Raw genomic sequence first — 10,917 nt, 5'->3', positions numbered from 1 at the left:
TTATGAGCAGTCGTATACTCGGAGCGCTGGGATGTGGTTTGATTTTACAAGCAAGAATCTCCCCTTTCCCAGCGGGTTCTCTCGGCAGATTTCAGTTTAATTCGGAAGCCCAGGCTGCTGGGTTTATTTAAACACCCTGCGTCACACTGATTAAGAAATGAATGGCAGAAATCACTCCTAGGAGGTGAAGAAATAGTTCCCGGCTGTCTCATTCTTGTGCTGCTGGCCGGGCCACGCCCGCTTGGGATCCTGCTGGGGCAGAGGCGCAGCTGTCTCCCCGTGGGCTCCTTCTGGGCCGTCCAGTTACAGTTTGGGTTTAATTGTCTGTTGTTGTTGTTGTTGTTGTTGACGATTTTTTTTAATCACAGCAGCCCCAGTTTAGCGGATTGATTTACTCCTAGTATTGGTAAATATGATCACGTGGGCTCCACAACCAATGGTTGAGGGTTGCAGTCTGCAAAATACTACGATTGTTCTCAGGGAGGGTATCATATACAGTTAACAGTGTAACCTTTTATATGACTAAGAGGGGAGCCTAAAAATGTCGTCTAGTGGCACCATAAGTAACTATTATGTCGATTCTCTCATAGGCCATGAAAGCGAAGAAGTTTACGGGAGTAGATTCGTCCAGGCAGGTCACAGTGCGACCTCCAGGCCATCAGGTGTTGCAGAGAGTTCAGATTTTTCTTCCTGTAGCTTTGCACCAAAATCCACCGTGTTCTCCACTTCTTGGTCCACGGTCCATCCTCAGCCGTCTGCGGCAATGACAGGGATCTACCATCCCTACATGCACCAGCCCCACTTAGGGGCAGCCGAGACTGGCAGATACGTGCGCTCCTGGATAGAGCCCTTCCCCGGCTTCCCCAGCAGCAGCTCCAGCTCCTCCAACGGGCGCCACTACGGGATAAAGCCTGAAACGGGAGCAGCTGCCTCCTCTTCCTCCTCCTCCTCCTCCTCCTCCACATCCAAAAGGACTGAGTGCTCCTCGTCCCGGGAGTCTCAGGGGATCAGTGTGCCCGAGTACACGTGCAATTCCTTCCTGCAGGAGACCCGGGAGAAGACGGCTACTTGCAGCCCCAAGAAGCCTCCAGGCTGCAGCCACAACCCCAGCCCGAGCAGCGATCTGAAGGAAGAGAAGCAACAGCAACTTGACCCAAGTAAGTAAAAAAGAAATTGCCCCTTTGATTTATTGCCGAAACCTGTAAGGCTCCAATGTGCAAAACTGATAGTTTTACTAACCTATAAAAACGTCTAGACGCCTACCCTAGCGCAAGCAGCAACACGCACCCATAAAAGACTCCACATAACCACCTACCATCAAGACATGATTTGTACAGTAAACAGACTGGGGTATTAAGGCTTTTATGATAATTCCTACAATGTTAAGAGTGCATCCTTCGTTAAATTTAATGTAATGACCTTTCTCCCCTCACCCCCGTCTTCTCCTTCTCCCTATATACCTCCCCTTTTCCAGATAATCCGGCAGCAAACTGGATCCACGCTCGTTCAACGAGGAAAAAGCGTTGTCCCTATACAAAGTACCAAACTCTGGAACTGGAAAAAGAATTCCTCTTTAACATGTATCTGACTCGGGACCGCCGTTACGAAGTAGCTAGGATTTTAAATCTCACAGAGAGACAGGTCAAAATATGGTTTCAGAACAGAAGAATGAAAATGAAAAAGATGAACAAGGAGAAAGGAAATAAAGGAGACTAGCCCGGGTATAGACACGCATTCCTCTTCTTCCCCCTCCAGCACCAGATGCGTTTTTGCAGAACTTTGTATCAATCTGGTCTCTTAGGTAGACATCGAAATGTGGTCTGTGTCAGGTTTTTAGGGGGAAATCTGTCTTGCTCGCCAATGTGTTTATAAAAGTTGCTTCATTTCCCTCTCCTTTTCCCACAAACTGTTTGGTTTATGATATTGTGAGTGCACGTTAGCTTTGGGACCTTAATGTTAAATGTTTGACATGTTTCTTAAAAGGTTATGTAGTGTAGATAGTCACTTTGCCAAAATAAAGGTAAAGGACATAATTATAATTATGATAATAAATATAAATATTGAAGTACACTTGTTTAAATCAATAGCAGTATTGTGTTGTCCATGACTTATTAAAAGAAACCATTACCAAAACCTTTGCTTTCTAGTCCTGAATTTTGTCCTTTGCAATAGGTGCCAGAGTGAGGCAATGAGAACATTGTATTTTTTCTTCTTCAGTGCACTGTAGGCGATTGTGTCATACCTGAAGCAGTTTTCAATAGGCCTAGCATTTACTGATGCCTTGGATTGTTGGAGTTCTGAATATTGGTAAATGTTGTATCAGCCACCACATGTTTCTAACTAAAGACCTGTTGTAATTATTGTCAGTTATTCCATAATAAACTCTCACTTGATCAAATGAAATCACTGCAATTATATAAGCAACGTGTGCCTTCCTCTTCTTTTGGCACTCATAATTAGCCGCAATCATATGAAAACAATAAATGCACTATTTTCTCAATGTCTGGTATATGCTCCAATAAGTGTTTGTATGTAAAATACTGGTTAATTTATCATTAACGCGAGGCTTTAAAAAGGTAATAGAGACTCTGATCTCTCGGGTTATTTTGTACACAGGAATTTTGGAGAGAAGATTGATGCACACTTTAGCTCCAAATGAAAACTACTTCAACACAGATACTAATACAGCGTTACATTTGTAGTTACAGAGATAAGAAAAAAAGATTCACAAGGTTTCTACTATAGTCAGCGACGACCTTCTCTAAAAGTTTATCACAAGGGATTTGGCTTATATTGTATATTGGTACATAATTTTTCAGGAAACACGTTATACACAAATTGTCTTTCAAAAATTAGTGAAGTTTCACAAGTGACCTCTTGGAGTAATCTAGGAAATATTTCCGAAATGGATCTCCAAAGCCAAATATTTACGATGATGCCTAATTAATTATGTTTTGCCATTTGAATCTCTGTGCTGTTTAATCTGACCACTACTAGCTTCAGAATGGATTAATGCCACTTCCAGGTTATCAGCTGGGGGAGAGGGGCGAGAGCATGTAGCAACATGTCTTATGCCTTCAACATTTATAAACACACGACTTTATCAAGATAATTAAGATGAAGTTCATTGTAAAAGAACTTTGCTTTGTTTAGAGAACAGCCATTCAAATGAAGGATCTGTAAATATTTATGAGCAGTTGTTTAAGATTATGGAAAGAGTTGCAGAAACCTGATACTTCATGTTTTTACCTCTGGAAAAAAGTGGAAAGGCAAATAGTGCTAAGAAAAGGTGTTGCATTGCTTCCCCATTCTTTGTCAGCCCTATACCTATAATTCTTTTAAAGCAGGAAGAACCTAGGTATAATAAAACCATTGAGATGGCTAGACGTCTGGACCTAATGAGTTTACGATATGCTATGGCGCTTTTCTTTGAAACTATCTTATTTTGATGTTTGCGGTTGTTAGAAGAAAACAAAAATACAGACAAAACTCGGTCTTAAAATCTGGACTATAAACTGCAGTATGTCACCTTTGGGTCAAGACAATATGGGCAAGAAAAGACACTCAGGTCGAAAAGCTAACAGAGGTTTTAACATTTAATTGATTGTTAAATTATATTTGTAGAAGTGTTAGATGGCGATAAATACTGATACGAATATGGGCATATTTTTTAAAGTAGCCGTTTTTCCTGGCTGATCTCAGATGTACACTGTACTGCTGCAAGTGGGACGCTTTGTTGCGTTGATTCCATTACACAGGCTGGGAAGGAATCGCAATCATACTAAGGCGAGATGGATAGAACCTGATTTTAATATTTGCAAGTCGAAATGGAAGAGTTGAAGTTGTTCTGTTTTTTGCGTTGTATAAACGTATATTTATTTCCAAATGGTCTGAGGGAAATGAAGGCGTTTCGAGCCACTGGGTAGCCTACAACATCCATTTAAACAAAGTACTCTCTGTGTCCAACGACACGACATTTTCATTCCTATACGCTGACTGCTTTAAGAATGAAATATAAGAAATATACTATTTACCAATCAGTTAAGTGGAATGTTTGGTGTATTTGGGATAAACAATTGGCTGAATGGTGAAAAGAATCGTCTTTACGTAAGTTTACAGCTACAAAAATAATTAAATCAAAAGCAAGTTCAAGGCAGAAAAATTCTGAACCTGAAAATACCAAACCTCTAATATTAGTGAGGTAATATGTGAAGTAACAGGACCAAAAATGGGATAGCAATGGTTTTCAGCATTTAAGACCTTAGACGTCTATACTGACTGCCTTATGTATAGAAAACACTTAATTTTACCCGGTAAAATGGAAAGAGTAGTATATATGTGTTAAAAGATATGGTATTATGAACTATGAATAAAAAGCTTTTTGTGACTAAGGATATAGAATTCAACTTCACGCTACTTCTCAGTGTAAAGAGTGCTGGTCTCTACATTCCTTTGGCTTTGTATGCATTGTTTAGATAACTTTAGATGTTGAACGTGAAAGATAAGAAATGGTATTTATATAATTCATAGAAGCCAGAGTTAAAACAAGTAAACTACTTTTAAATCAAGGTAGAGTAAGTATATAAACAGAGAAGTAAAAGAATTGGCTGCTGATAACGATTTCAGTTGACCACTAGAGAGCGCTGTTGCTCCATTTTATTATTCTTGAGCCGACAATGCTTCTGGCTTTCGTGCAGAATATATTTTTATTAAAAATATAGACAATCCTACTTTTAATCACGAATTTTATATTTGTAATCGAAATTAAACAAGTGTAACTGTTTTTTACTATGAGCTAAATGGATAGCTTAGAAAAACCTTGCGTAATCAGTAGTTTTGAGATGACAAAAAAGATTCTTGCAGACTACACCGTACATGGCACAATATTTAATTATATGAAGCCATAAATATGTAAACATCTATGTTTTTTCCAGGAGGTTTCAGCTCATTGTATTATATTTAAGTTATGACAATAAACACAATGACAAACTCCTTTACTTATAAGTTGTTCTCTGAAAAAAAAGCTCTAAGTAATGCTGGCTTATTGGGCCTATTGTTGAAAAAATGCTCCCTGTATTTTCTAGGATTTGTTGCTGAAACTATAAAATACTTGAAGCTCTTTATGAATATTAAGCAAACGTCTTGTGTATTCTTTTGATTAATTTACAGACTTCTGGAGTATGAACATAAACGTTATAAAGACCAAGGGTAAAAGAAGGTAAGAAGCTAAGTTTGAAAGATATTTTTTTTCCAAACAAATTCTGATCTTATCCTTGTGTTTTACAAACAAGACGAGGTTTATTAAGGTCAGAACTGGTATATGTTTCATTAAGATAAAACATATATCTAATTTTTCTCTAAATGATCATCTGCGTATAATAAATAATATTTACGGGTCCGGGGAAAAAAACCTGCAAATTTCCCAGAGAATAAAACACATTTATTTTAAAGAACAGTTAGGAACGTAACAGACAGATATACTGTTATGAAATACAATACATTGCTATATTTCACAAGCAATCTCTAGATGTATTCCTACACCCAATTAGCATAGCAAGGAAAATAAGGTCTGTCTCGATAGCCGTACATTTCCATCTCACAAAAGGAATCAATAGGATAATCTTTTACGGGCTGACTCTGCTCCCAGTTGCGCCGGTGTAAATCCTAAACGGTGTAGCTCTTCTAGATCTTGGGATTCACCCTGCAAATCAGGTGGGCAGCCTTTTTCACACAAGAAGTATGCGTTGTCATAAGTAGGGGCGGCTCCATTTCATTGGGATGTGCAGGATCGAGGCCTACATTTGCAGAATACCAATTCAGTATGTTTTTAGAACACACATACTCAACTGAACACAAGATACTCGTTAGAAGCAATTACAGATTAGAAACCATAACACCAACAATAATTTGCGTCCATATCCTTTAAAACAGCTGAGCTGGAAAATAAATTCTCCGGAATAGCATTGTATATTTTATTACATTCTATTTCTTCCTTTCCGCCGAAGGATGTCTTAACGTGTTTTATGTTAAACTGGATATTCTTTCCATGACATATGTTTCTGTCTCGAGTTTTTATGCATAGACAAGTTCATTTTGTGGAAGTTACCACGTTACCTACATAAACAGAAAAAAAATAAAGTTTATTGGACATAATAACATAAGGGAGAAGTATGTGTGTGAGAGAGACAGAGAGAGATGGGAAAGGATTCTGGAGTCTCTTTTATGTAACCACAAATATTTTTTTCGATTCGCACAAGACGGTCACACATGGCTCTGACTGGATCTATATAATATTTCACCTAAATATTAATGTCCTGTTTTAAACAGACAATGAGATCATATTCATGTTTATCCTATAAACTGACTGCTATTTAAGGAAACGCTTTTGCCGAAATATGGAAAAATCGGGAGTCGATTCTGCACCCCTTCAAACCAGCGGGAGTTTGGCCACTGACTCCTATGGGAGCTGGATCAGACTCTCAAATCTTGGTTTGAATTGAATTTAAAGACCGAATCACTAAATTCGTAGGGAGGGATTTGATTGATTCCCGGTATTCTTTGCCCGGATAACAGCTTAATAACGCGGAGCTTCAGGCATGGAACGCTGGAACAAACATTGACCAGCCTCTATACTCCATGAATTATTTGGGGGAGCTCCATGGCCTGTGTTATACAACAGGTCAGACTAGATGGCCACAACGGGCCCTTCTGGCCTTGGAATCTATGAATCTCCCTTGGCATCCAGCTGGAGAGAATTCAGAGAGAGCAGCGTGTACTGTACACCGAGAAATGCAAATAGTCTGCGAGCCATTCCTTCCTTCCCTGGCCCCTGAGAACCTTCCTGCCCTATTTCTTATTCCGTCCCCAAGCGATGCTAATGCTCACCCACACATTCTTCTTTTCTTTTTTTTTTCTTCGCTAATGACGTTCACCCAGGGTGAAATGATGGAAAGTATATTCATAGGCATGATTTCCATTCAGTATCAATTAACCTGGGAGTCGCAGCCATGCGTGCACTGCGTCAAGGGTAAATGTGCATCTCATTTCCAACCTCTGCTGTCCTAGACAATAGCCTGAGTTCCTGCGGAGGACACCGGGGCCTTTCTCTTTTGCATGGGTTTACATGTGCAACAATCATCTCCCCGTTGACTTTCCAGCGGAGATGTATGGGTGGCTATAGGGCCAGACGATCAGCCCTTATTTTGCTTCTCCGGGTTAGGTGCCTTTCCTCGCTCCCCCAAGTCTCCCCTTGGCCCGTGTGTTACACAGGCCTACGCCTGTACGTTAGCCCTACCATTGAATTTGGAAGAGGCACGTTAGCCCTTGGCAGAGCTGCCTGTTTATGGCAGGCGTGGGTGTCTCTGTGTCTCAGGGCAGGCGTCTGGCCCTCAGCGCGCTCAGCCATTGGATCAACCCGCCCCGCAGTTATCTGGGGCCGATCTCTCGGCCTGCTCCGCGGGGTTTTAAATATGCGCTTTCCGAGCACACCCCGGGGGTGCAGGTGGCGGGGGCGGGGAGGGGGGTATTTGCGCTGTGGCTCGGGAGCGGGACGTGCCAAGCGAGGCCGAAGCTCCCCCTGCCCGGCAGCGCGTGTGCGTGTGTGTGGGGCCGCGGTGTGTGCCTGATAGGAAACCGTAAAAGCAGCGAGGCAGGTCATTCGGGGAGCGAGTCCGTCCCAGCCCTGGGCACCGCCGCGGCGCAGAGCAGCAGCCGGACGGCAGCGGCGCCGCCAGCAGCGCAGCTCAGCGCAGCCCAGAGCAGAGCGGGCCGGGCCGGGCCGGGGCGGCCGCGGCAGCCCCTCCCGGGGCCTGGGCCCCCCGCGCCGGCTGCTGCAGCTGCTGTGCTGGCCGCGGGCCCCCTCCCCCGGCCGCGGGCAGCGCCCATGAGCTCCTACTTTGTCAACCCGCTGTACGCCAAGTACAAGGCGGCGGCGGCTGCGGCGGCGGCGGGCGAGCCCCTGGGCCCCGCGTACTACGACTGCCCCTTTGCGCCCGAGCTGAGCGGCCGCCACGCCGCCGCCCTGCTCTACGGGACCAGCGCGGCCGCGGCGGGCTTCCAGCCGCACCCCGGGCCCGGCGGCGGGGGCCCAGACTATTACCTGCCGGCCGGGGGGAGCCCCGCGGCTGCCTACCAGCCGCCTCCTCCCCCCGCGCCCGCGCCGCCTCCTCCTGCCCCCTGCGGCGGGATTACCTGTCACGGGGAGCCCGCGAAATTTTACGGATACGATAATTTACAGAGACAGCAGCTTTTTACGACCCAGCAAGAGGCCGAGCTGGTACAATATCCTGACTGTAAATCGTCCAGTGCTAATATTGGCGAGGAACCAGACCACTTAAATCAGAGCTCGTCTCCCGCTCCAATGTTCCCCTGGATGAGACCGCAAGGTTGGACGCTGGCAAAACCAATTTGCTTCCATCTCACGTCTGAGTTCTAAACTTCTTTCCCTTCTCCCTGCTCCTCCTCTCCCTCTTCCTGTCTCTGCGGCTCTGGGTGTGCTGGGACCGCGCTGGTGTGTGAGAATAAAGTAACACAGCGAGGAAACCAAAGTCTGTGCCGTAGGTGCAGGAGACACCAGGGTAGCATGAAACTCTCTGATCATACGCCTAGGGCGTAAATCCCATGAATACAGGTACACCCGTGACAAAAAAGCCCTGTGCTTAAATGTAAATACTGGGTCTGTTTTTCCAGCGATCAGATCATAAAACAAGCCAGTAAGTTCTGACGTGTAATGAAAGCAGAGTAGTGTAATGTCTACGGCTATTTTTCTGTACCCTTGTACACAACTTCATATCTAACTAGCCACGTATCTGTATTAATCCGTCTATATGCACCTAGCTAGTCTCCTAGCTGTATGGTTATATCTAGCTGAACAGACACATATAAGCGCCCAGGGCAATGAGCTCTTTGTTTTGAAAAATCCTGTGTTTTTGTTTTAATCAGCAGCGCCTGGTAGGAGGAGAGGAAGACAAACATACAGTCGTTTCCAGACGCTAGAGCTGGAAAAGGAATTTCTGTTTAACCCTTATCTGACACGGAAGAGAAGGATTGAGGTATCCCACGCGCTAGGACTCACCGAGAGGCAGGTAAAGATCTGGTTTCAGAACAGGAGGATGAAATGGAAAAAAGAAAACAACAAGGACAAATTCCCAGCTTCCAGGCAGGAGGGAAAGGAAGGGGAGGCCAAAAAGGAAGCACATGATCTGGAAGAAGACAGAGCTGAAGGCCAGACGAATTAAGTTTGGCTTTTAAACATTAATAAAAGATTATTGGAAATAACGATCCACATATGCTGGGAAACACGGTCGGTTTTCTTTGTTGCAAAGGTCCTTACGTGTGTTTCAAATTATCCTATGTCATTGGCTTGACGTTTCTGAGCTTTGTGTTTTGTGGTTTTGTTTTTACTGTATCAGGCACAATCTCTAGCTCACATATTCTTATTTACATGGAAATTTGATACCGAATTTGTAGCAATATATTTTTATTGTAATTTTCCAATGTTTAAAAGATGGTGATTACTGTCAACGACATAAACTTCCTAATGATAAGTACCAATAAGCGAGACATAAAATGCTTTATTAATCGGAACAAGTGCACTTGTACTATTTTAAACTTTTTCCTATATTATGTTGAGTAAGTTAAAGAAATCTAATAATTTTGAAGAAATTATCTTGTTAAACTATTTACCTTCTATTATTGATATTGATTAAAATAAACATAATTTTATTCAAATGTAATACTTCTCAGTTCTCCCTTCTGTAATTCATTGGCTCGATAACCTTCTGGAGCTCTGCAATTTCCGTAACTTTTTCCTTTAATCGTTTCTCACTATATATGGTATTGCTGGGAGAACGTAAGCCAAATATTTCGAAAGAACATAGCCGAAAAACGGCAATCTTTTAGACAAAGAACAGGTGACCTGAAGTCTATGGAAAGTTCGGTAGCCACAAGGGTTTAAAAAGAAAAAGAAAAGAATAGCCTTTATCTTGTTCCGGCTGAGTATATGGAAGCTTGTCATTGATTTCAGTAGTAGCAGACATTTAATTTTTTGCTGTGTTTGAGAGAAAGAACTTTGTTACGATTAAATCGTCTATTGAGCGAATACTTGAAAGGCCGATGGTATAATTCAGAAGGCCTGTTCCTGCATTTCTATTACATTTCTGTTCTACGTAGTCTCTTGAGGTCATTGGGGGTTTTGGGGTGCACAGGTAATGCAGGATCGGGTCCATGCTAATTAACTGTCCAACACTGCTACTGTTTCACACTTACTAGAAACCATTAATCTCACCAGGAATTTTCCTCATATTTTCATTTTCAGCTGCTGTTGTAATTTTCATAAATTGCATAGTATTTGTCCATTTTCCCTTTTGCAAGAGTTGTTTATTTAAGGGTCGCCATATTTATTTGTGTGGGCCTGGTAAGATCGTTTAATCCATCTTAATTTTTTTTCGAATGGTGCAGGTCCGTACGTCTTCGTACTGTTATTCTTGAAAACAGCAATGCCTCTTGCAAATGAATATTGTGATCAAAACTCAAATTAGTAGAACACATCTCTGACTATTTCATAAAATGTAGATCGCTTTCATTAGGCATGTACTGTCTGCATTTCCACAATGATACGTCTTTGTAATACTACAGAACATCAACTGTCAGCAGGGTAATAAAGTTTATTTCCATTTTTTTAATTTAGTAAGAGACATATATATGACACTGCTAAATTACAATCCAATTTTAATTAAGAGTATTCAGGTTTCAAAAATATTATGCATCAAGTATTTCAGTGTTGCTTTAAGTTTCAAATGTTACAAAACCTAAGTAGAACACAAGGTGTCTCTGAAGTGAGAAGTGATGCTTTATGTATGTATGCATGTTTGTATGTATGTATGTTTGTATGTATTATCATCGGACTCTGGCACACAC

At 42.3% G+C, this 10,917-nt stretch overlaps 2 protein-coding genes across 3 annotated transcripts; both read left to right on the top strand.

Annotated features, from left to right (window-relative positions):
• The first annotated feature begins 541 nt into the window (after positions 1-541).
• HOXD9 (homeobox D9) lies at positions 542-2,023 on the top strand. The gene is made up of 2 exons (XM_030580274.1): positions 542-1,157; positions 1,475-2,023. The coding sequence occupies exons 1-2, from the start codon at positions 542-544 to the stop codon at positions 1,714-1,716; spliced, it is 858 nt and encodes a 285-aa protein (XP_030436134.1). The 3' UTR covers positions 1,717-2,023.
• A 5,859-nt stretch (positions 2,024-7,882) lies between these two features.
• HOXD8 (homeobox D8) lies at positions 7,883-9,594 on the top strand. 2 transcript variants are annotated; one of them, XM_030580169.1, is made up of 2 exons: positions 7,883-8,384; positions 8,944-9,594. In XM_030580169.1, exons 1-2 carry the CDS (start codon positions 7,883-7,885, stop codon positions 9,234-9,236), a joined length of 795 nt encoding a protein of 264 aa, XP_030436029.1. In that variant the 3' UTR covers positions 9,237-9,594. The 2 variants fall into 2 exon arrangements, with proteins under 2 accessions (XP_030436029.1, XP_030436028.1); XM_030580168.1 differs by having other exon boundaries at positions 8,941-9,594.
• The last annotated feature ends 1,323 nt before the right edge of the window (positions 9,595-10,917 follow it).

The sequence above is a fragment of the Gopherus evgoodei genome, chromosome 11, assembly GCF_007399415.2.
Source record: "Gopherus evgoodei ecotype Sinaloan lineage chromosome 11, rGopEvg1_v1.p, whole genome shotgun sequence".
NCBI classification, from domain to species: Eukaryota; Metazoa; Chordata; order Testudines; family Testudinidae; genus Gopherus; species Gopherus evgoodei.
Note: the sequence above shows the minus strand (reverse complement) of the source record. Positions and strands in the feature narration are given on the sequence as shown.

Coding starts and splice junctions, on each gene's coding strand:
- HOXD8 (XM_030580168.1), top strand. CDS start 7,883: ATGAGCTCCTACTTTGTCAACCCGCTGTACGCCAAGTACAAGGCGGCG. Junction 8,385..8,940: donor CCCCTGGATGAGACCGCAAG/GTTGGACGCTGG, acceptor TGTTTTAATCAG/CAGCGCCTGGTAGGAGGAGA.
- HOXD9 (XM_030580274.1), top strand. CDS start 542: ATGTCGTCTAGTGGCACCATAAGTAACTATTATGTCGATTCTCTCATA. Junction 1,158..1,474: donor GCAACAGCAACTTGACCCAA/GTAAGTAAAAAA, acceptor CCCCTTTTCCAG/ATAATCCGGCAGCAAACTGG.